Source organism: Ursus americanus, chromosome 10, assembly GCF_024610735.1.
Source record: "Ursus americanus isolate L20-20 chromosome 10, mUrsAme1.1.p, whole genome shotgun sequence".
Lineage (NCBI taxonomy): Eukaryota > Metazoa > Chordata > Mammalia > Carnivora > Ursidae > Ursus > Ursus americanus.
This window is the reverse complement of record NC_142136.1, coordinates 57555456-57580545: the sequence shown is the minus strand read 5'-3', so window position 1 is coordinate 57580545 and position 25090 is coordinate 57555456. Positions and strand designations below refer to the sequence as shown.

At 37.0% G+C, this 25090-nt stretch overlaps 2 protein-coding genes and 1 long non-coding RNA gene across 3 annotated transcripts in view; 1 reads left to right on the top strand and 2 right to left on the bottom strand.

Annotated features, from left to right (window-relative positions):
• The window catches only part of LOC123791871 (uncharacterized), a 70754-nt gene extending 46307 nt beyond the window's left edge, over positions 1 to 24447 (top strand). The window contains exons 6-7 of the long non-coding RNA XR_015725964.1: positions 337 to 400; positions 24265 to 24447. This is a non-coding gene — a long non-coding RNA (uncharacterized LOC123791871). The remainder of the gene's footprint in view (positions 1 to 336; positions 401 to 24264) is intronic.
• On the bottom strand, positions 5990 to 10554 carry KCNRG (potassium channel regulator). The gene is made up of 2 exons (XM_045796865.2): positions 9901 to 10554; positions 5990 to 6498 (listed from the first exon to the last, which is right to left on the bottom strand). The coding sequence occupies exons 1-2, from the start codon at positions 10479 to 10481 to the stop codon at positions 6258 to 6260; spliced, it is 822 nt and encodes a 273-aa protein (XP_045652821.1). The 5' UTR covers positions 10482 to 10554; the 3' UTR covers positions 5990 to 6257.
• Positions 12296 to 24712, bottom strand: TRIM13 (tripartite motif containing 13). The gene is made up of 3 exons (XM_045796861.2): positions 24572 to 24712; positions 23905 to 23992; positions 12296 to 13892 (listed from the first exon to the last, which is right to left on the bottom strand). Exon 3 carries the CDS (start codon positions 13884 to 13886, stop codon positions 12663 to 12665), a length of 1224 nt encoding a protein of 407 aa, XP_045652817.1. The 5' UTR covers positions 13887 to 13892; positions 23905 to 23992; positions 24572 to 24712; the 3' UTR covers positions 12296 to 12662.
• Between the last annotated feature and the right edge of the window lie 378 nt (positions 24713 to 25090).

The following is a 25090-nucleotide window of genomic DNA, read 5'->3' as shown; positions in this document are numbered from 1 at the left end:
AGAGTCAAAGTGTCTTGCACTGTTTACCTAGTTACTACTTGCTGTGAAAAACAGCCACCTTCATCAGACAGAAATTCCACATTATTCTACATCTTGAATTGATTTTTAAATATATATTCCATTTTAATGATATGTAAGGAAACCTAAAATGTTAATCTGTACTTCCAAAATAGCATTTAAAAAACTCAGTAATATGTCTTCTGGATGTACGAGCATCTTTTAGACCATTTCACCTTAATCCTTGAATCATTTGATTAATCCAAGTTCAGTAAACCTAGGACTTCAAATCAGGTTATCCAGAACTGGGAACATTTTTTTCATGTATTTCTTTCCTAGTCCCATCTGATTTATATGCCTGGTCTGATGACTTCTATCTTTTTATGGCTCCTAAATTGTGGAGGTAAGTCAAGATTTAATATCAATTATAGTCATATAACATTCATCCTGAGCTTGTATTCCCTTCACATTTCTTTAATTACTAAGCATTCTTATAGCATTACATTTTTATTAGCAAAGTATGTATATTCCAATTTTGGCTGGACTGTATTAGTTTGATTAAATGTATAATTTTGTGTAACTTTCAACTAGTTAGTATTCCTATGTGCATCTATATTTTCATCTCATTTTGTATGCTATTACCCAGGTGAACTACTTTTTTTTTTTTTTTTAAGATTTTGTTATTTATTTGAGAGAGAAAGAGAGAGCACATAAGCCAAAGTGGGGTTAGGGGCACTACCCAAGTAGACTTCTAATAGAAAAATACCATGGGATTTTTTTCTGTAGTCTCTAGCTTGAATCAGTTCCTTCAGACTCTTTACATAAAGTGTCATCCATCTTTGAATTACTATAATATTTGTTTTTCCAAGTGCTTATTTACTGAGACTACAGTGTTCCAAATTTTTCAGTTCAGTTCAAATGAGACTATTAGATGTCCAGCGCTGTGGGGGGAGGATAAAGATCAGTATAAAGCACAATCCCAATCCTCATCTTAAAAGAATTTGTGGAAGCTCAGACACCGTAGCCAGACTTTCCTGGGGTCTCTTACTACAAGGAGAGTAAGACAAACCTCTCCTGTTCGGTTTCCAACTCGGGAACCCAAAGAAATTCAGATTCTTACCAGAGTGTGAAATAATGGAGAGTAACGTGAAACAGAAACACTTAGTTTTGGGTGTGTTTTACTCACCTGATAGAGTAAAAAGCCACTTTAAAATAATTATTTCTGGGGGTGCTTGGGTGGCTCTGTCAGTTAAATGTCTGCCTTCAGTTCAGGTCATGATCTCAGGGTCCTGGGATCCAGCCCAGCATCAGGCTCCCTGCTTAGCGGGGAGCCTGCTTCTCCCTCTCCCTCTGCCGCTCCCCCTGCTTGTGCTCTCTCTCACTCACTATCTCTCTCTCAAATAAATAAATGAAATCTTTTTTTTAAAAGGTTTTATTTATTTGACACAGAGAGAGACAGCTAGAGAGGGAACACAAGCAGGAGGAGTGAGAGAGGGAGAAGCAGACTCCCCACTGAGCAGGGAGCCCGATGTGGGCTCAATTCCAGGACCCTGGGATGACGACCTGAGCAGAAGGCAGACGCTTAACGGCTGAGCCACCCAGGCGCCCCAATAAATAAAATCTTTTTAAAAAATAAAATAATGATTTCTGGATTTGAGGTGTTGGTATGAAATGTAAAGGTGCAGAATGTTGCCTATCTAAAATTTCTGTAGAATTAGACAAACCTTAGGCATGTTTTAGTTCGGGGATCAAAGTCCTATTTATTTTGCTGCATGTTGCTGCCCTTTTGTTCTGTGCCATGTTTAATACTTATTTCCCATTTACCATGTAAGGTGTTAACTTTTTATCCATGGAAAGATTTTTGTGATTGTATCTATCTCATAGTTTAAGTAAATATTAAGGCATTTCCTAAGCTTAATATTTATGACATAATGAGTTTTTTGGTGAAATTTTAACATAAGTTTTCACCTCTAATAGGTCTGATGGAAGGCCTAATAATTCTTGAAGTGTAGTTCTGTGGCAAATCTAGTGAGTAATTATAATTATGGCTTTTACTAGGTCATTGGTATTCCAGATATCTAAGTATTTTTAGTAATATATTTTCATGTCAACTCTATTTCTTGAACTTTGTTTGAAACACTAAGTTTGTTATGTTATTCTCTTCCATGGGTTCTTTGGCTCCAGGAAAGTAATATAATTTCCTAAATTTATTTTTAAAAATTCCCTCATAGTGGCTCTTCTGCATTGCTAAACTTGCTGTTAAGGAGTCAACTACCCCAGCATAGAGTAAAAATAACAGTAGAATATGGGAAATTTAGAGTGCTCTAAGCAAGTCTTTTGTTTTCCTAGCGAGGTTTCTGGTGATGTGGCCATTTCTAATATTTGTGTTAGATAACCAATATTGTAAGCAGTATAGAAGCTAAATTGGAAATAACTTATGATTCCCTAAACCATATATTATTTCTCTAGCTGCTTTCCTTTGACCATTTTATATTATTTCAGGCTCCTGATTTCAGATATATTTTGAAAGCAGCCCAAATTAATTCTGACTTTACTATAACCTAAGAACTCTTTGTAATTATGACTTGTATATTAAATTCAAAAGTAAGTTTCAACATTAGATCTCCTTTTTAGAAAATCTTTTTAGGGACAACTTCCAATCGCTTATAAGGTAAATTATTGAGGTTCAAGAATAAGCTAAGATATTTAGTACCTTATGCAAAACAAAACTGTGGGTGATAGAGGCTAAACATAACAGAAGTGGGAGAATAGGGGAGACCCAACTACTAATGGTCCTGTTAAGGACTGACAGAGCTAAATGTATCATTGTGATGATTCATGTTTGTATATATGAGATGGATTGATAGGTACATATGATTTGGTAAAAGAAGGTTTTCAACGAGGTTTGCCCAAGACAAGCTTCTTTTAACAGTGACAAATCAATTCAGTCAAGAGTTAAGTGGTACCTGTATGGAAATGTTAAAAGTTTTTTTTTCTAAAGCAGATAAGAGTCTTTAATTTGCCTGTGGTGCATCTAATATATCCCTGTTTTCTTCAAACTACATTTGCCTGCCTCCCTTTCTAAAACAAGACTGAATTTTTTGCATATCTTGATATCCGAGTAACAGTGTCCCACTCTATTTTAGAGTAAACACAAAAGGCTTACTGAAATGATCTTGACATATGTATCTACAGATGCAATAATCTGTAAAATATTTACTAAAATAAGAAACTCAATCTACTCTGAAAGTACACTTCCCCTAATGAATAATATTTTAAAATTGGAATCTTCTGTCTCCTTCTAAAAACCTCTGCATTGTGAACTCATAACTTTTGAGAAACTATTTAATAATAATGCTTGTTATTCTGATTGAACCCATTGTCAATGTTATGAATTGTTTTTGTGAAAAAACCCTAGAAGGGAAGGCATTGTTTTGTTCCTTGCAGTATCTCCGATGTCTAAAATAGTATTTGGCACACAGTAGATGTCAATAAATATTTATTGAATGAATAAATGAATGTCATATATATTATGTCTCCATAGGTAATATGTTTCTATTAGCACATTAAAAAGAATATTTTATTTCTCAACTCAAAGTAGTTTTGTGCAAATATGAATGACTGAGAACACATCAACAGTAATTATTTTTAAAGATATTATCTATTTGTTTTGTTTTGGTTTTTTTTTTTTTTTTAAAGATTTTATTTATTTGACAGAGATAGAGACAGCCAGTGAGAGAGGGAACACAAGCAGGGGGAGTGGGAGAGGGAGAAGCAGGCTCATAGCAGAGGAGCCTGATGTGGGGCTTGATCTCATAACGCCAGGATCACGCCCTGAGTCGAAGGCAGACGCTTAACCGCTGTGCCACCCAGGCGCCCCAAGATATTATCTATTTGAGAGAGAGAGAGAGAGCACAAGCAGGGGGAGTGGCAGGCAGAGGGAGAAGCAGGCTCCCCACTGAGCAGAGTCCAATGCAGGACTCGATCCTAGGACCCTGGGATCATGACCTGAGCTGAAGGCAGACACAACCGACTGAGCCACCCAGACGCCCCTTAACAGTAGTTTAAACATTTCCTGTCTTATTATTTGCCAACCTGTTACAATATTTTTTGTTTCAGCATTTTTTAACCAGTTACCAGTTTTTTAAATAATCTTATCAGCAAAGCTCTCTACAGAATTAAACAGTGTTGCATATATAACCATGCCAACTATATCCAACTAGTTAAATCACAAAATGTCAAAAACTTACCAGAATAGAAATACTGTGCCCTAGAATATGGTGCTAGCAAGGGAACCAAACTCATCATCCCCAAAATTAAGATGACATACTAAAACAACTAAATTGGCTTTTTTGCAGAAAAAAGGGGATAAGTGCCACCAAAAACAAAATACTTATTCATAGGGCTTTTTCTCTTATTTGGGTCATTTTTTCAACTGCTAACGTTGACATTACTAATCTTGAAGTATTTGGCTTCTACATTATACATAACCTGTTGAGATACTGTTGGGAAATTTTTAAAATATTTATTTCTTCTCTACAACCTAGTACACAAATCTATAATTGGTAGAAATTTATGGAATGCAAATTCTTTACTAAGTGGAGGGCTTTCACAGGAAAGGTAGTAGATTAACATTTGTATCAGTATAAGATAATAGGCCATACTATGCCATTATAGTCCCCCTAAAATCGCTTCCCCCCCACACACATACACACAGTCTTTCAGGTGTATCTTCTTCCTTTCCTTTTTTTTTAAATAGATAATACATCTACTCTGATCTAGTGAAAGTAAGTCTTCCTTCCACACCTAAACCCCACTCACCTTGTTGCCTTCTACATAGGTGACCTGTATCTTTGCTGAAAATTCTATGCATGTATAAGAAAATGAGTATGTTCCCACAAATGGAAACTACACACACACACACACACACACACACACACACACATACACACACAAGGGGAATCTATTTTCCCACTTTATATATTGTTCTGCTCTTTGCTTTTTTTCCACTTATAAATATTTGACAATCTTTCCTTAGTTTGTAAACTGTTGCCCTATTCTTTTTTAAGGGCTACATAGTATTTCATTGTGTGAACCATAATTTACCCATTCCCTATTGATGAACTTGAGTCTATTTCTAATCTTTTCCTGTTATGATGATGTACTTTCTTTCTTGAATGTGAGCTCTTTGAGAATAAGAATTTTTGTCTTACTCATTTTTTAATTCTGAAAACCTAGTATGTTGTCTAACAAATGTTTAATGTACATCTTTTAATGAATTAATTTGTACTTTTTAAAAAGGTACTCAACTGCTTCCGTGCAAGTTTTTAACCCTACTGGGTGTTTGGTGCTCTTTGACATAAAGTTTCCTTTTCTCGATGTTTATCCTAGTGCTCAAAATGACACATATATATAAGGAATTCCTACAAGTGGAATCACTAAGTCATAGTATATGTATATTTTAAATGTTAGGAGAGGTTATTCAGAAGCTTTTCACTGAATGTAGGTGCTAATTAGTAACAGTTATTATTCATCTTACCAAATGTTTAGTAGTGCTTGACACATAGTATTGTTAAAACTTTTGAGTGGATTAAGCTCACAGTCAAGTGAAAAAAGTTTGTTTTTATGATGGCATATAAGTCTATACAGAGGAAAAGGCTGATTAATATCCCTGGGAAAAAAGGGAACAAATGCCTCACAGAAGAGGTACAATTGAAAGCAGGCTACCAGTCTTTTTCTTCATCATCATCATTGCCATCACTAACAGTTACTTGTCTACCATGTGCCAGACAGTGTGTTGAGTACTTTACATTATCTCCTGTTATTTTCACATATCCTAGAAGGAGATAACATTATCCCCACTTGATAGATAAAGAAGTTGAGGCACAGAGAACTTAAATAACTTGCCCAAGTCATATAGGTAGTAACTGTTTAAGTTCGGATTTGAAATCAAGCAGTCTGATTCCAGAACCCATTCTTAAGAGCTGTGTAAGTGTTCATGAAGAAAAGAAAGGGAAGGAGGCATTGAAGGTAGAAGGAGCATATGCCAGAGCACCAAGTGCACAGTGTTATTTAGAGAGCAGCAAGCAGTTAGTGTGGCTTAAAGCACTGTTGAGGTATGGTTGCCGGAGATGGCGCGCTAGGAGACAAGACCAAAAGTTAAGATGAGTACATATATGACTAACATACATGCCATAAATATGGAATTTCCAAACAAGAAAATGGCAATTTCTCTTTACTCTAAAAGAGAACAGAGAACCTCATTTCTTTTTCTGAGATTGCTCTGACGTGATGGTAGTCTCTGGTTTCAATGTTTTGTTCATGGTGAGAGCTTCAGGCCTTTTTATCCTTTCAAAGCAATAGCATTCACTTTTGTCTTCAGAGGATAATGTTCTAGCGCTGACTAAGTGGAAGCCTTCCATTAATAAAGCGTCGATTAGTAAGCCGAGGACATTAGTTCCATTGGCCAATTTTCGGTTATCAGGTTTTATAGAAACATACCTAGGACACACAACACATGTTTGATTATAAAGCATCCCTTTAATAACTAGCAAAACTAAACACATCAAGTTGACTTATAACCTCAAATAAAGGCATCATACCATTTTTGATCAGATTTTTTTTAAGACTTTGTTTATAAATCCAAATTAGTAATTTCAGGGTGCTGAAAATAGAGACCTTCTTGTGATCTCCAAAGTCACTTAAATCCACATTTAGGAATATAACCAAGACTGATGAATTTTCATTGAGAAATTATTTTCTGGAGCAAACAATTTGATCAGGCAAATTAGCTTAATTTTTTATATAATTTAACTATTTCTAATTTTTGTTTTCAATTTACTAAATATCATTTAATCAGCTTAACTAAATGAATTGATTTAATCATTTTAATGAATATTTTATACACTAGTTTCCCCCCTAGATCTAATTCTACCCATTATTAATACTGACATTACAATTTTTTTCTTTTGTGACTTATTTCTATCAAATGCATTTTTTCAGGTACAATTGTGCGGATAAAAAATGTCAAGATTTTATTGTCAATTTTTACTCAATAACTATCCATTGTTAAAGAGTAAAGCATGGGGTCAAAAGGCCTCTGGAGTCAAAATGACAAATGTTTGTATTTCCTAGGATATTCTATAGAACCAATACATATAGTTCAAGAAAAAAGCCAACCTGAACTTTTCAGATTGGCTGTATGTTAGTTTTAATAATGTCAACATGTCTACATAGATATAGCTATATTACCCCCTTTAAATACCATCAAGGATATTTTTATGTCTTTGAGTCCTCTCACCATTTGTTTATGAGATGTGAAGAAAAGACTAACTTAAATTACTTCCACATAGCACCTAAATTCTCTGTAGTTTTATGGCATAAAAAGAGCCTTTAGGACATCCTTTGCCTCCTTTTAATTATGATTAAAATAGAGTAGTTATTGTAGCTCATGTTTAGAAATTAATTTTAGGCAAAGAAAATACTGTAAGATTTATAGAAGTACAAAGTACATATCAAAAAATGTTTATGTTTGATACAGCACATTTTTCACATTAGATCATTCCATCTAGTCCCAAACCCCAGATTTTGATCGTGTAGCCTAGAAACATTTGTTAAAGAGAAGTTATAGCACATCTCACATTAAGATACAAATAATACATAGTAGGTATTACCAAGCGCTTGCAATAAATCACTGAGCCATAGTACTTTATTCCCTAAGAGGTCAAATTAAGAAATGAAAGATTTTAAGGCAGAAAAAAAGGATAGAAGAATGCATTGAGAAATAGAAAATCAAAACTTATTTTAAAAATTTAAAAGGCAACTACACTTTTCCATTTGATCCCATTTAAAAAGGAAAGGTCAGATAGAATAAAGGCTAGCTACCAAAGAGACTCTAGAATCCTATGACCATAACTTGAGCTTGATAATGTGGTATCATATGAATGGTCTTCGGCAAGATCAAGCCAAGTATTTCTCATACTGTGAACTTGAGAGATAGTAACTGAGCAATCTGCTAGATTAACAAGAACATACTGAACAGCTGGATGATACACCAGACTCTTAGGAGCCATCCAGGCTTACTCCTCCACTTCCCACCTTCAAAAAACATCTGAATGGATGATTCAGAACAGGGAGTGAGCAAGAAATAAAAATGATGGCTAGCCAGGCAGTTATGTACCTAAGGTGGGCCTTTCAGGGCCAGAGTTTTCATCCAGTCACCCAAAATCCCAGTAATGTCCCCTTAGTCAGGTTCTCCATCTCTACTTTGAAATTGGTATGATAGAAAAAAATCATAAACACTTATGAAATGGAAAAAAATTCTGAACTTCCAGCAAATGAAAAGAATACCATTTGGTGATGAAAAAAAATAGTTATTAAAAGAGCCTCTGGTTTTGGAATATCTATTTTGGAAGTTTAAATATAATGCCCTTCTCACATTAAAATGAAAAAAATTTGTACTATTTCTAAAACACAAACACTTAGCAAAGGTGAAAACACTTGGCACTGTACATACAAGAATATTCCAACCTTAGTTTTTAGTCTTGTTTTTCAGCATATTTTTTTCAATTATTTTCTCCATGTGCATAGATTTTAAAGTGTTTGTTATTTCCAGGATCTTTTTACTTTGCATGTTTCTTCTTAAAATTAATTGTACGATTTTTCCTGGGGTTGCTGTCTTTTTTTTTTAAGGGATCTTCAAAGATCTTTAATCTTTAAATCAATTTTTTAAAAAAGGTAATAGTTTTCCCTTCTGAATTATTCATGTTAGCACCCACTAGTGAAAAGAAAGGTGTATACAGAGATATCTTAAAACACTTTGAGATAAAGGTAGGGTCTTAAGTTCTCTTCACAGTCAGCCTATTAATTTAACTGGCTCCCTTTTCCCAAAGTGACATTTCAACCTTTTTTGGGAGGGCAGGAAATTATTAAGTGTAGAAACTGAAGAATTGTCATACTGCCCAGTGTTCTTCAGTTGGTCAGTAGAACAAAGGGGTGTGTTGTAGGAGAGGCAAACATCGATAGTTCCTGATGGCAACTGCTGAAGTCAAGAAAATACCACAAACTATGTCTACCTTTTCTCCTCCCCAAAAAACATTTTAAATAGTATCAGTAAAGAACATATACGGACTATTTTTTTTCCTCCTGAAAATTAAAGCCAGCTTTCACAGTTAGTAAAATAATGATGGGACAGCATTAAGACATTTTTAAGGAGAAAAAAAAAAGTGTCCCTGACGGAAGAGTAGAAATCAGCCTTAGTGTTCAGCCAAGAACAACACGGGGAGAAAGTGAATAATTGACTCAGGAGCAACTATCCTTAACATACTGACAGCCTATCCCAATATTTTGAGTTGTCTAAGAGTGCCAAAGATGTAATAGGATATCAAATTTGCTATGGGATATATCTGCCTTAATGGCGTTTAAAAATAAAGTGAGATGGAGGAAGATCAGTAGTCAAATCATAAAGACTAAAAGAACAAATACACGTAGAGTGTAAGGAAATCAGGAGAAACTACTGAGACTTTACTGTATGCCAGCCACTAAAAAGAATCTCTTGGGGGGAAAAAAGGCGTTGTCTCAGTCCTAAGCCAAATTCACTAGCAATGGAACATAATCTATAAAATTATTTCCTCTTACAACTTGAATGACCATAGTTCCAGTTTTCCCTGGACAGTCTTGGTTTATTCCTATTGTCCCACATAATAACAATACCCTCTTTGATCTGAAAAATAGTCCAGTTTGGACAATAATTATCTGATCATTCTATCCAACTCTACTTATTACCCCCAAAACATTTGAGTAATAATTTTTTCCAAGAAAAGTTTCAACCATGAGAAACTTTCAGTTTTGAGGGGAAACATGAGGAACTGATATAGAAGAGAGATGCTTCAAAGTACAAAATACCTGACTCCAGTTTGGTTATCAGTAGTGCTGTCATAGCCGCACTGGAAAACCAGGTCATGGTAAGAAGGTGTTTGTGGAGGCAGTGGAAGTAAGGTCATCTGAGGAGGGAAAGAGTTACGACTCCAGGTCAGTGCTGAAGGTTGCTCTATAAACACTGTAATCCTCCCAGTTAGCCTCTCAATTGTTTTGCTGCAAGAGCCAAACACCCTGAAAAAAGCTTGAGTGTTTCGGCTTAGGAAATGCACCTCCACAATAGCAGGTCTTGGCTGTAGCAGGTGTTCTTGGTTTAAGAGATCAACCAGAGGATCCAGTTCATAGAAAAGAGCCTCTCTCTGAAGCCTAAGATGGTCTGAAAAGTCGGTGGGTAGTAAAAGCTGGTGAGTTCTCAAAAAATCTAAGATGAAACTAAATAGAACACCATCTCTGTCCACAAAAATCTGGCCACCAATCATCTTGAATTCTTCGTCTCTGCCGTCTATTATTCGTGTCAACCGACAAGCAGGAAACTGCTTTATGGTAGAAAACCTTGTTGTGAATATCTTCCCTCCCACATTCAAAGTGACCAATTCCTGACTACTCATCCTTGTCTTGCTTCAAACTAGAGGCTACAGACTTGTAAATCAACCTCTAGCCATAAATGTTGCTAGTTATATATGATTAAGAAATGGGAGGGGAGGGGAAAATAACAAAAACCGAGACCTAGATTCCCACGTCACTACTGTAAAGCAAATAGTGTATCCATAGCTGTGTTTGCAAATTTGAGTTGCTTAGGAACTTGCAGTATACAAAATGAAAAAGCAACAGATGAGGAACTGGATTGTTTAAGAAAAACTGCCAATATTTCTAAGGATAGACGTCAGGTAGATCCCTTTCCTGTATTCCATTAAAAAAAAAAAATCCATGAAAACCTATTGTAAATCTCTATTTTAATAAAAGTACTGGCAGGGGTGCCTGGGTGGCTCGGTCCGTTAAGCATCTGCCTTCAGCTCAGGTCATGATCCAGGGGTCCAGGGATCAAGCCCCACGTTGGGCTCCCTGCTCAGTGGGGAGTCTGCTTCTCCTTCTCCCTGTGCCCCTCCCCCCGCTTGTGCTCTTTCTCTCTCTCTTGCTCCCTCTCTCTCAAATAAGTAATCTTTAAAAAAAGATTTAAAGATTTGAAAAATTAAAGAAAAAAAATGCTGGGAGCAGAAAAGCATTCCCCTTTCCCCAGACCTCTTATCTACAATGAGTTGTCATGGCAGAAGTTAAGATTTACAGAGAAACATTATCATAATTTATGAATGCTTTAGCAATTTAGTGGCTAAATTATGAATTGTCAGTTATGGATGAAACAGCCATTACCTCAACTAGCAGCTTAATCTGACTCTTATTCCCATAGCTGAATTCTTCTGTTGCCTCCTCTCAACCAAATTAAAGGTTGGGGTAAAGACACTCTGGGCTTTTCAAGGAATGTCTTGTTCCGTGACAGAAATAAGGGACTAGAGAGCAGTTCTAGGATGAGAATGCTTCTTTTCATCTGGATTCTAAGCAAGATGAAAAAAATGAAGTATTTTTAATCAGTGGGAGTTGGGGGGGCACCTGGGCAGCTCAGTCCTTTAAGCATCAGCCTTCAGCTCAAGTCATGATCCCAGGGTCCTAGGATTGAGCCCTGCAACGGGCTCTATGTTCCGTGGAGAGTCTGCTTCTCCCTCTGCCTCTCCTCCTTGCTTTTGTTCTCTCTCAAATAAATTAAAAAAAACAAAAAAACAAAAAAAAAAAAAAAAACTACCTAGTTCTCTTTTAAAAAAAAAAAAATCTGTGGGAGGTAGGACATCTTTATCTCATGTGAGCATTAGTGTTTTATTTTTCCCCCAGTAGTATATATGTATGTATTGCTATTTTTTAAGTTTTTATTTAAATTCTAGTTAACAAATATTAGTTTTTAGCTGATTAATTTGCACTTTATAATAGCTGAAAGATTGTTCCATCTAGTGTCAAATTAACCTTACTACTCTTTAAAAAGATGTTAAGCAAGTAGGTAGATTGGTTTGGTTGCACAGTTGCCACGATACTTTGGAACAACACAACACTTAGCTGCCAGTAAAAAGAAGGCTTTCCCATTTCCTGTTCTTGCCATGTGTTAGAATTTTTTTTTTTTAACCTATGCCTTTGCTTGCACAGCCACCTAACATTTCCTTTGAATTCTTTGGTGATAAATTTATAGAACCGAAGGAGAAAAAGGCAAGCTGAAATCTCCACCCTCCTAAAAATGTAAACCTATTATGCCACTTTTTATTTACCTGAAATGTACATTTTAGCAAAAAAGTAAAATTTAGAAATCCAAATCTAGAGAAATTTGAAGTCCAACCCACCCATATCTTTCCTTTTTTAAAAGAATGTCCAGTCTCCAAAAAAGTTGCTTTACGAGAGTAGTCTTTATTACATGCTTAAATGAACAATCACTGTAACACTACCTCATTTACACAATATTAGATCTTGTGCTCTCTCACCTCTTTTCCATAGCATAAACACAACCAGTACTGGGTGGGGGTAGGAAGCGTATTACAAAAGCACTCTTTAAAACGGATGGAGGGTTCAGGACTTACTATTAAATCCCACATTTATCTTATGCTACCTAATTTGAACAACACGTATAGGACATTATTTTTGAAAGGAATACTTTTGCAGGAAAATATCTGAAATTTTGACCCAATCTGAACTACCACTCAGCTCTTTAACAAATTTCTAACAAAAGACAGAGAACTACACACTTGCAACAGATTTTATAATAGTTTGTATTTGCACACAAATTCTGCCACATTGTTCAGCACCACCAAAGTAAAATTCTTAAATCTTTCACTGAAAATGAAAAACCCATCTATCACCTGTTCCCAGTAAAACATTGATTGTTCTACAAAATCAGCTGATTTAATCAGATAGGAACTGAAGTTTGAGAGATGGTCTTTCCAACTTGTGAATTCATCAAATAAAGACCCTTCTAGGAATATAGTGGGACCAAAGAAAATAAGAAAGCTAAGCAGAATGACTACCACAAATAACTGATAAAAGCTCCAGGGAATCTTGCTAATGAATGTGCCAGTGTCTTGAGGCAAAGAAAGTTTATCCACATCTACTAGTTTTATGTCTTCCCACTGACTGGTATCAAAGTTCTTCATTAAAGGGCTTGTGGGCAAATTAGAGGGAGGTAAAGGAGTTTCCTTGATTACTTTTATTTTCTCTCTGAACTCCTGCATCTGTTGCAGAAATATGATGGGTTCTGACACATCTTTGAAAGCCTCAGCAATGTTAAAAGCCATTCGTTGTTCCTGCAAGATGGTGTTGAGTTTGTTGATCTCTGGGTCATAGGCTTGCATAACTGCAAGTTTCATGGTCTCAAAGTCAGACAGGATCTCATTCTTCTTTTGATCTAATGTATGTTGTAACTTCTCAAAAAACTCCTTTACTTTATCTGAATCTTTAGTCAGTAACTGTAGAGATTTCCTTTTGCTAGTTTCCAAGGTATCCAAGCGAGAAAGAGCATCTCCCCGACGCCAGGTCTCAAAGCTCTGGAAGAGGGACTCAAAGGCATCTCTTTCCTGAGCATAGGCATCTTCGATAGAACAGAAGACATGCTTGGTGTGGTCACCACGAGTAGCACAGATCCCACAAATCAGCTGCATATCAGTCAGGCAGAAAATGTTGAGAGGCTGCCCCAAGTGTCCTTTGCACACTGGCATTTTGGGAGAGATCTTGATCTTGTTATACTTTTCCACAATACCCTTCAGGGAGTAATTAACCTGCAGGCTATTGACTCCGGTAGCTGAAGTTTCTTTACGGCATGTAGGGCACTTGAATGGAGAGGATCTCCACAAGGAATTCCGCACAGTCCCCTCTAAGATCCCTTCTAAGCATTTTTTGCAAAAGTTGTGTGAGCAAGGCAAAACTCGAGGATCATCAAACAGACTGCAACAAATTGGGCACGTGAGATCTTCTTCAAGCAGCTCCATCACATCCTACCATAGAGAAAGAAAAAATTTAACTCCAGTCATCTCCTCCACTATGTAATAATCAGAAGAAACTATCTTCAGAGGCATTAAAAATGATCTCTCACTGAAATAACCAGGCAAACAAAGGAAATGAGTGAGAAATTTAGGAAGGGAATGCACACCAAAGCAGATTTAATCTGCTGGGACTGGAACACACTCCTTATTAGCAGGACTCCCTGTACACAAGGCCTTTGTGTGGGCTTTCCAACAACAGTCTTTGGCTGAGATAGGGTTAGGTCTAGGACAACTGCAAGTTGAGCCAGCAGGACCCAACTGATTGTTTTAAAACAGAAAGCTGACTACTAGCTGTCAGAAACAAAGCTACTCAGTGTCTGAATAGAATGAGCTCTTTAGTCTGGGCCCACAATTATAAAATGGTATGCTATTTAAAAGAAAGAAGCATAGAAATATAAATTCAAGCATGCATCTTGTGCAGGCTTTTATTAAAAACTAGCAAATTTTTCTATTTCAAAAGCAAGATTACAATTATTAAAATAGTAAAAACCTGAGAGTTGCAATTCATTCTTCAGAGAATTAAATGAAGTTTTCTTTTAAACCACCAAAACTGTCTAGTGTGCATCAATTCTCAAAATGTGGGCAGAAATCTGCTGTTCCTAAGACTCTTCAAGTCATTTGTGAAGCTCAATACTTTTTTCACAGTAATACTGAGATATTTGCTTTTGGCACCATATTGACAACTGCACTGTAAAAGCAATGGTGAGTAGACACTGCTGGAGCCTTAGCAGGAATCAAACAAGGCAAAGGCAGCACCAAACTGTACTACAAGTTACTGTATTCTTCATTACCACACACCCACGATGCAGGTGGTGGTAGCCGGCTCATTCAAGAATGTTCTTTATGAAGCAGCCAAAATTATTCATTTTTCTGGTTGTTTTTTTTTTTAAGATTTTATTTATTTATTTGACAGAGAGAGAGACAGCCAGCGAGAGAGGGAACACAAGCAGGGGGAGTGGGAGAGGAAGAAGCAGGCTCACAGTGGAGGAGCCTGATGTGGGGCTCGATCCCATAATGCCGAGATCACACCCTGAGCCGAAGGCAGACGCTTAACTGCTAGGCGCCACCCAGGCGCCCCACATTTTTTTTAGATCTTGATCAGTGTGTACATGCCTTTTTAATATTTTGAGTGATAAAAAAAGGAAGTAAACAAAGCATTTCTGCGGCACCCAACAGATATTGTCTGGAGAAAAAGCACTTACGTGATTGAGTTGTAATCTGAACCAGCTGCTTTTTTCTTATCGAACACAATTTTTATTTAAAGAATAAATGAAAAACTGGCTATTCAGACTTAGGTAAAGCAGACATCGTCTCAAAAATGAACAAAATAATCCCTTCACTTCAAGGAAATCAAATGGTATTTCTTACCAATGATAAAAGTATAATGCAGGGACAGATAAAAGACTCCAGTTATAATCTATTAATAGCAATTCATTAAAGGGATCTATAAATATGTAAAGCAATGCCACTCTTCTCACAACTGTTTTGAAAATGTTATTTTTCATACAAATTATTTATGTTAACATGTAATAGGTTTATTGTTATAGGTTTATCTTTATTTTAAATGAATATCTTAAATTTTGTTTTAATTTCCAATATAGTAAATATCTACATACAGTACATATGTAAACAAAAACTCTTGGGATCCTCAGTTTTTAAGAGTGTGAAGTTGTCCTAAGACAAAAAAAATTTGAGATTCCTGATCTAGAGAATACCATTTCTCAGTTCAAGTTTATTATTTTAAAATGTACATTTTAAAACTTCTATCCCTAAAGTTTTAAAACCAAATATAGTGCTAACTATGTCCTCTTCAGCTTACTGAGGGACAAATTATGTCATGTTACCACCAAACGGATAAATAAGATAGGATCTAATAATCTATAGACAATCTTATAATCAAAAATAAGTAAATAAATTTTAGCAGTAATTTTAAGAATCACAATTAGAGCTAGAATCTAGAAGATAAATAGTGTTTAAAAAATAAGCTGAGTTTGTAAGGCTAATTAATTCGTTTATGGCTTTACATTAAGTAGTGAGAGATATATGTATAATAAATTATAATAAAATTATATGCAGAATTAAAGCAAAGATTATTCTGTCAAATTTAATGTCATATGGCAAAAATACGTGATAAGCTGATCTTTCTGAACAATCTCTCATGACATAAGAAATCATAAAACCTTTTAAAAGCACTGGGAGGAGAATGGCTATAAAGACGGGTTAGTGTGCTCCCTGAGAGAAGTTATGAAGCAGCTGTAAAACATTCTGCCTCTAGGGGTGCCAGGTAGCTCAGTCAGTTAAGTGTCTGCCTTCAGCTCAGGTCATGATCCCAGGAACCTGGGATGGAGCCTCGCATCAGGCTCCCTGCTTGGTGGAGAGTCTGCTGTCCAACTCCCTCTGCTGCTGCCCCTGCTTGTGCTTGCTCTCTCTCTCTCTCTTTCTCTCTGTCAAATAAATAAATAAAATCTTTTAAAAAATTCTGACTCTAGAACAAAGAAGGAAAACTTTTGATGATCCTCCTACCTTAGTCCTGGTTTTATATTTTATCATCTCTACTCCTCTTTGTCCTCTTTCACCTAAGAATTCTATGCTAAAACTAGATTTTGGAGAAGGTAGTAGAAACAGGAAAGTAAGAGGGGGCAGCATTCAATAAAGTAAACTAATTTACTCATTCTTGCAAGGAATATTTCCAGAGAATCTTATCCAAGCATATTAAATAAGTAAGAGGGAAAACAAAGAATACCAAGTGGTTGGGATACAGAGGGAAAAAATGGGCACCCTAGGCAAAGGGAAACTTTGAGGAAAACTGAAATACATACTGTAATAGGGGCCAAAAAGAATTTTAAGGCAATCAAGTATGAAAAATAAACAGGAAAATGTCACACACAGAAAAATTTAGTAGTAAACAGTCATCCCAAAGCCATAATCACCTTATAGCTCTGAAAATGAACCAGAGGAAAAAACTATTTAGAAAGTCCCTTTTTAAAAATTTGCATCAAGGGGCACCTGGGTGGTTCAGTTGGTTAAGTGACTGACTCTTTTGATTTCGGCTCAGATCATGATCTCAGGGTCCTGGGATCAAGCCAGGCTTAAGGCTGCTTGCTCAGTAGGAATTCTGCTTACTTCCCTCTTCCTCTGCTCCTCTGCTCCTCCCCTAGTGCTCTCTCTTTCTCTCTCAAGTCTTTTTTCAAAAAATAAAAATTTGCATCAAAATTATGGTGGATCCAGTTCCATTTTTAGTGATGCAGCTTACAAATTTTGGTTTATAATTTAAAGATTCTTATTTCTGGGGCACCTGGGTGGCTCGTTAAGCGTCTGCCTTCAGCTCAGGGCGTGAACCCAGGACCCTGGGATTGAGCCCCACATCAGGCTCCTCTGCTGGGAGCCTGCTTTTTCCTCTCCCACTCCCCCTGCTTGTGTTCCCTCTCTCGCTGGCTGTCTCTCTGTCAAATAAATAAATAAAATCTTTAAAAAAATAAAAAAATAAAGATTCTTATTTCTGTTAACTTTAAAAGCTAAACATTTTTTTCTTCTCTTTATACTCAAAACTTTCTCTATGACCAAATTAATGTGACCACTTCCACAGCCAACTTTTAGAGAATGAGACAGCCAAATCCAAAAAACCACAGAAAGTTTGTTGCCTCAAGTTTTAAAGGAAAATACATAATTAATAAGGTTTTAGGCTCACTAAGTGAAGAGTATATTTTGCAGTAAAGGAACTCGTAGATCCTTTTCTTTAAGTATGGCTAACACATAAAAATCTGGAGAAGTCAATAAAACAAACTCCTTTGTAGGAACTAAAGAACATATCCCCTCTTTTCTACAGCTGATTTTCTTTACCAATACAGAAGTCAAGAAACTTTATGTGAACAAAATTATTGCTCTCCAGTAATAAAATTTCAACTTAAGCACTGTCAAATTCAGTGTACAATAGCAAACACATTTCCAAGATTCATTTTTTTCCTTTGAATATGTTTCTGAAAACCAAGAAAATCTAAATTTTGAAGCACAAAAATCGGTTTTACCCACCAATTAGAACTTTCCGAAGTTTTTTTTTTTTTTTTTTTAAGATTTTATTTATTTATTTGACAGAGACAGCCAGCGAGAGAAGGAACACAAGCAGGGGGAGTGGGAGAGGAAGAAGTAGGCTCATAGCAGAGGAGCCTGATGTGGGGCTCGATCCCATAACGGCAGGATCACGCCCTGGGCCGAAGGCAGACGCTTAACCACTGTGCCACCCAGGCGCCCCAGAACTTTCCCAAGTTTTATACCAACAAAGTAGTAAATATATACCTAATTGTCTACCACCTTTCATTTTCAACCTCATTTTCCTGCCATATGTGTATTTTTAAATATACTTTTAATTTACATATAATGAAATTCACTCTTTTTGGTATACAGTTCTATGAGTTTTGACAAATGCATAGCTGTATAACACCACCACAGATTTACTTTTAGGCAAAAATTCATGACATCTGCACTCAAGGTAGACTATGAAAACTGCTTCATCAATCCTACCTCGAGTGGGTATATAGCAACAAGTCTCTACAAATGAAAACTGAAACATGATAACCAGAATATTAAAAATGGAAAAGTCAATACTTATAAAGGAAAGTAGACTTAAAATAGAAGCAAAACCTATATATGTGTATTAGACTTCTCTCTCCTACAAGTCCCTTGTTTTTAAATGATCAACTCAAAATGTTATAATGCAAAAGGTGCTCATTTATTGACTCTTAAACAAAAGTTAATTTTAATAAAAAAAACTGACAGAAACTTTCCTATTAAGCCTCTGAATTTAATTGGCAGGAATATAAAGTTGTTCAAGATATTACCCATGATTTCCTTCCAGATCCCATTAGAGAACAAAAAGAAAAGTTAATAATACTTTGTATCTTAAGGATTTAAATCAAATTTCCATCCTGCTTTGAGGCATCTTTGGATTCAGGAATTCCAAAGTAGATACCTAATATGAAACTACATAGCAAATACTGAAACACACTTCACAGACAAAACTAAATTACACAAACCTCAACTAAACTGGGAACCATCAATCTTTCCTGAAACAATGCTTGGAATAAAAGGGATCACTCTTTTTTTTAAGAACTTTCTCTTAGCATATTAATCTTATTTTCAAGTAGTATACTGTATTCTGCTAGTAGGAGATCCACTAGTAATGCTTTTTTGAAACTTAGGGTCAAGTTACTGAATCTAGGTAGAGGATGTAAGGATATTTATTGTATTTTTCAAATTTTCTGTATATTTGAAAATTTTTACAATAAAAAAATTGAGGAAAAAACTAAAAAGGGAGACCAATTATAAGAAAACCATATTGAGGGGCGCCTGGGTGGCTCAGTCGTTAAGCATCTGCCTTCGGCTCAGGGTGTGATCCCGGAGTTATGGGATCGATCCCCGCATCAGGCTCCTCCACTGGGAGCCTGCTTCTTCCTCTCCCACTCCCCCTGCTTGTGTTCCCTCTCTCTCTGGCTGTCTCTCTCTGTCAAATAAATAAATCTTAAAAAAAAAAAAAAAAAAAAAGGAAAACCATATTGAGCTTAAAAAGCAAAACTTCAGAAGCATTATTAGCGAAGTATGATAAGCTTTACAAGAGTTTGATCTGCTATAGTATTGTTTTATCTTTTATAAAAAAAAAATGTATTACTGAGAATCTCTGGATCCAAGCCTATAAGGAGGCTGACATACTTGTCTGGTTCTTAGACAGTGGCCTTTGACAAACCACATATACATATTACAGTTTCTCTCCTCATTATATACCTGTTTTAAAAGTCATAATGTATGAAAATTATTTATAAAATATTTGTTTTAAGTGCTCCATATCAATGTGTAATTATAATTTATTCTCGCTTTTAGAGACTGTTCCATAATTTATATGATCAAAACAGGATAAAGTGAGTTTAAGAATCTCAAAAAAGGACTATGAAGATATATATAGTGTCTAAAACAGCTTGTCTAATTGTTATGTGGCTCTACAAACACAATATAAAAGTTATTTATGTGTCAATGTAAGACAATAAGAAACTTTCATTTTCTGGCATTATCCTAGAACTAGTAGTTAAAATTTCCCACAGCATATTTCTAGTAGGATTCCTGATAAGTAGGACAAAATAAAGCTAGAACAAAAGGTCCATCAGCCAGGAAGACCCACCTATTCAGCAATTTCACAGAGGTTTTGGACTACGGTAACATTCTCAAAAACATAAAAACCAGGTCTTTACCCTTACTAGTTAGTCCAGTCAGAGGAAAAACATGGGTTTTTCCCTTCCTTCGTTCTCTTTTCTGAACCACTATTTTGCCTTGACTCTTTCCTTTGTTTATTCTCTTAAGTCATCATACTCCCCATGTCAAGGTGTACAATCTTTTGATTTCCTCCTATTCTTTCTTTATCCCTTACCTGCCTCTTCACCTTACTTACCTTTCTTTCCCTTTCATCTTTTCCTTGTGTCTCTTGATAATTACCCCAGCTATTATTCTGTAATCCACAGCATTATATCAGTAGGGTTTTAGGTACCAGCTCAATCAGATATCCCTATCCCACTTCTGTACAACTATCAAGAAGTCTGTGGGAGGATGCCTGGCTGGCTCAGTCAGTAGAGCATGCAACTCTTGATCTCAGGGTCGTAAATTCAATCTAGAGATTACTTCAAAAAATTATTTTAAATTTAGGAACAAAAAACCCCACAGAAGTCTGTGTGATTTCCAAACAGTATTGAAGCCCATTCTCTGCCACCCAGATGAAATCCATTCGAATGAGTCTGAATTTGAGGAAAACATACATATAGACTAAATTATTCTCCTACTATAGTACCAACCAGATTCAGATATTTATCTTTATCTGTTAAGAGTTCCAACTAAGTTAAGTTGGAACTAATGACTTATGGAAAGGTCAAACCAGAAATGTCTGGTCTCTTTTCTCTCAAATAAACGTAAGTGGGTTTAATGAAGATGTAAATTTTTACCCCTAAAACCACTTGTCTTCTTTTACAACCATAAATTTGGCAATCTCTATTGGTTGGTATCTATTAAAAAGTTTCCGTCATCATCTAAATCTGTATTTCAGGTTAATGCCAGCTTTCAGAAAGTACTATCAAAGTCTAACATTTGGTAGGTAGCCAGCATGATTTATCTAGATAAGTGAGGTTACTTATGTTATATATAATACCATAGAAGGGAAAATAGGCATTTTGTAGATAAACTGATAAGCACTACTTATCAACTTAAGAACTTACTTCTGAGATGCCTATTAGAAATGTCACTAGTATAAACAAAGGTCCTTTTGCTCAGTGTAGAATTATGTATACATCTTATTCTAAAGTAAATGTGAGCTACAGAATATATCAAGTAGAAAGCCAATCATGCTAAACTTTAAGCAATTTTTTGGTTGGCTATATTATATATACTATGTTGGCACTCCATGCTCATATTCAATACCACAAATATGCAGGGGGAATAAAAAAGCTCCCCATGGAGTTATAATGGGGAACCAGGCTATTGCAGTAGAATATACTTGTGGCACTAATGCCACAAGAAAGACAATAAACTATCAACAAAAATTTTCAGTCAACTTTTCCTTAGTAATATGTCTCCAGCTATAATGGAAATGATTTTTTTTTAAAGCTTATAGGAATTTGCTTTATAGAAGGCTTAACGGGAATTAAACTATTCTATATGTCAGAGGATGCCTGTATTTGGTTATGAGGAGTGGGCATAGCACTCTATTCATCCACTACCATTCTGGTATCCAGAGTTCAAGGCCAAGGTAATGAAGATGGCAGTGTCTTCAATGAATAACAAGAATGAATAATCCAATGACCTAATGATATTTAAAAAGATGAAATATAAGCTAAAAGTAAATTCCTGCCCTAAATTCAGAAATACAGCACATTTACAAAGATATTGTTCCTCTAAAAGGTATGATAAATGCCTTATGAAAAGGACATAGAAAGTTGACTCCATACTGAAGTTAGAGAAGTTATCCAAGCAACCAGCTTTTATGTTTTTCTTAAACTATAAAAGTAATTTGTGAGTACAGAAAATACAGGGGAAAAATCACCCATAATCACATCAGCAAGGAATAACCATTATTATTGTTTTGTTTTATTTCTTCCAATCTTGTGTGTGTTCTGTTTGTGTACATACATATTTTAACAAAACTGGTAGCTTCACACAATTTTGTGTCCACCATTTTTTACTTACTTAATCACATGTTTTCCCCCTATTATTATATATTCTTCTAAATTGTGATAGTTCATCTTATGGATGCTCTTACTGGCTATATGTCTTTTGCATTATAACATTTAAATGAACATCTTGTAGAAAAGTCTTAGTCCACAGCTCTGGTTATTTCCTTAGACGATTCCTGTAAGTGTACTGTTAGGTGTGTCAAAGAGTAGAAAACACTTTTAAGGACCTTGAAAAGATTGCCAGGTTTCCCTCTAGAAGGGGTATTCAAATTTATGAACTCTAACCAAAAACGTATGAGTGCCCCACTTCTCCATGCAGTTCCTGATCTTACAACAGAACCATACTTTTATAGTTTAGTAAAAAACCAAGAATAAGGCATACATTTTTACCATACCTACCCAAATTTAAAATATAAAACAGTTTAAGGCAGTTAATATTAGTATGTGTTTAGGATTACCAATATGTATAGGGAATATATGGTAATAAAAGTTATGGGGTAGGAATAAAATGTACTGGGTCTAAAAGTATTTTAGAGACCATCTAGAAAACACCTAACTTTATAAATGAAAAAAACTGAGCCCCCCCCCCCCCCCGCATAAGTGGAGCTTTCCCAATTATATACAGCAAGCTAGGCACAGGACCTGAGTTTCCCAATTCTTAGACTTTTAGCACTATCCAGAAAGTGGGTCAAGAATTCAGTGTTCTCATTCATAAAATGGAGAAGTTTAATCATGGCTCTCTAAATACCCCTCTAAAATTTTATGATTTTTACAAATTAGGTTATAACAGGCTCACTAGTAGAGGAAACAGAGCACTGAACCTGTCTCTGAATACCTAACTTCAAGCAGGAGTTTTAGCCTTCATAGAATGAGGATTTTTACATTATCTACATCATCATGCTTTTGGGAAGATTAAGTAACGTGTGCCAGTTTTGTAAATTGCTAAACCATATAAATGTAAGGTGGATTAGTTATAGTTGTGTACAAATACAAAAAATGTAAATTCACGTTTAAAGTGTTATTTTAGAGCATGAGTATATTAACCAAGAAAGGTCCTGAAAGAGAGCCGGACTCTCTTGAAATTCAATTTCATGAACAGGTAAAGCATTATATAGGATAGCAGGTACAAAGCCATTTCATGGAAATGGGCATATCTGAACAATAGCTGTGGTACAAGTAAGACCAGGTAACCAACCTGTCATAAATGTATAGAACTGAAAGAATAACATGGTGTTATGGAAGGACTTACTAGGGAGGCTTCAGTATCTCAGCTAGTGCAAAAAAGATGGTATTTTTGAGAAAAGGAGAGCCTGAAGAAATGTATCTTCTCATTGTGTAAGACAAATATAACCAGTTAATCAACAGCTCCATCAAGTTCTACCAGAAGGAGTGGCTATATAAATGAAATTCTGCTTTTAAAATACCTATTGTATAAAAAACTCAGTATTGTTGTACAAGTCCTAGCAGCATGGTATGGGAGAAGGAAAAAAAATCTTCTTAAAAAAAAGAAATGCTAAGGCCTCTCTTTTCCTTTTCAATATAAATCTGTGGACTGTAATACATATCGACTAATTGCTACATAAATATTTTCCAAATACTGAATCTATCCTGAGTTTTGAAAAAATACGAAAAGTACAGAGACCACCCATGAGGATGGGAACACATACATTCTACACATAGTTCAATTTTGCATGGTTCTGGACCTAAAAAAAAACTGGGTGCTTTTTTGGTTTCTTAATGTAGGGAGAAGTATTGTAGTTTACCTCTGTCCCCTGCCAGCAGGTGTATTCGTCAGGGTTACTATTTCCCAGGACAAAGCAATCAGGTTTGTGTTTTTTTCTCACGGGGCTACTGCAAAGAAAGAACAAAGAAGAGAGTTATGCATTTATTTGCACAGGATCCTTAGTCTTGACCCTCAATATTTTTCAGTCGTCCGGCACAAATAGAGCCAGCGTGCTAGGACCTGGTGAAAAAGCCAGGAGCATGACGAGATCTTTGTGCAGTACTAAGGAGCTTCCCGGTTAGGGCGCCCTCCCCCGGCGCCAGGCATCTTCCCCAGGTTCAGTGCCAGAAAGTGGCCGAGTGCTCCGATTTATGATTCATGGTCGCCTTTTCTTTCCTAGGCGATACCGAGGCGCTGGCAGTGAAGCCAGGCATAATCCGTAGCGGAGCAGGTTTTCTGGGGCACAGACACGCTGCACGGGCCCAGCGGACGCCCCCTGCACGCCGCTCCATCTCACGCCTTGTTCCAGTGCCCAGCTGGTTTCCGCTGAGCAGCTCGGAATGGAGCTCAAATTGAGCTCTCCGGGAACCACCCCCCCCCCCCACGCAGGTCGCTGTCCTGCCAGGGCAAGTCCCCAGCCTCGCGGCAGGTCCGAGGATCACACCCCCCCTTCCCTGAGAGGGACCCGGCGGGTACTTATCTCGGACCTCGGGGGCCGCGGGAGGGGCCCCGCCTGGAGCCGTGCGGCCGCCTGTCCTCCGGCCGCGGGGACCGCGCGTTACCGGCTGAGCACCGCCGCAAAATGGACTCGCGGCGCCAGGCGTGCCCCGCCCCACCGCCCTCCTCTCCCGGCACCTCGGTCCGCCTCCTCGGCCGGGCTTCGCCTTTGTTCCGTCTCCCGGGTCTCGCCTTTCCCCGGGGTGGGGGTGGGGGGGCAGCGGGTGAGGTGAGGCGGGAGTCCTTCCGGTGCCAACAACCGCCAACAATAACTGCCACCGCCCGCGGTGCGCCTGGAAGAGGGGAGGGTTCCGGGCTGCTCGCTTCTCTCCCTTCCAGAGGGGCTGCGCGCGCCGAGAAGCGCGGTGTCCAGAGCCGGCCGAGCCTGGGCGCTGAGAAGCTGAAGGCGTTCGCTAAGACGCGTGGGCTGGGCCTGACGGACTGCGGGCGGCCGGAGGCGGTGCCGTCCCCGGTGGAGCCACCCGGGAAGAAAGCTGGCGCGCAACAAG

Excerpts from the sequence above, each read along its gene's own strand:
- KCNRG (XM_045796865.2), bottom strand. The coding sequence starts at position 10,481 with ATGAGTAGTCAGGAATTGGTCACTTTGAATGTGGGAGGGAAGATATTC. Across the intron at positions 6,499-9,900 it reads GATAACCAAACTGGAGTCAG|GTATGTTTCTATAAAACCTG; the intron begins GTATTTTGTACT and ends TGTGTGTCCTAG.
- TRIM13 (XM_045796861.2), bottom strand. The coding sequence starts at position 13,886 with ATGGAGCTGCTTGAAGAAGATCTCACGTGCCCAATTTGTTGCAGTCTG.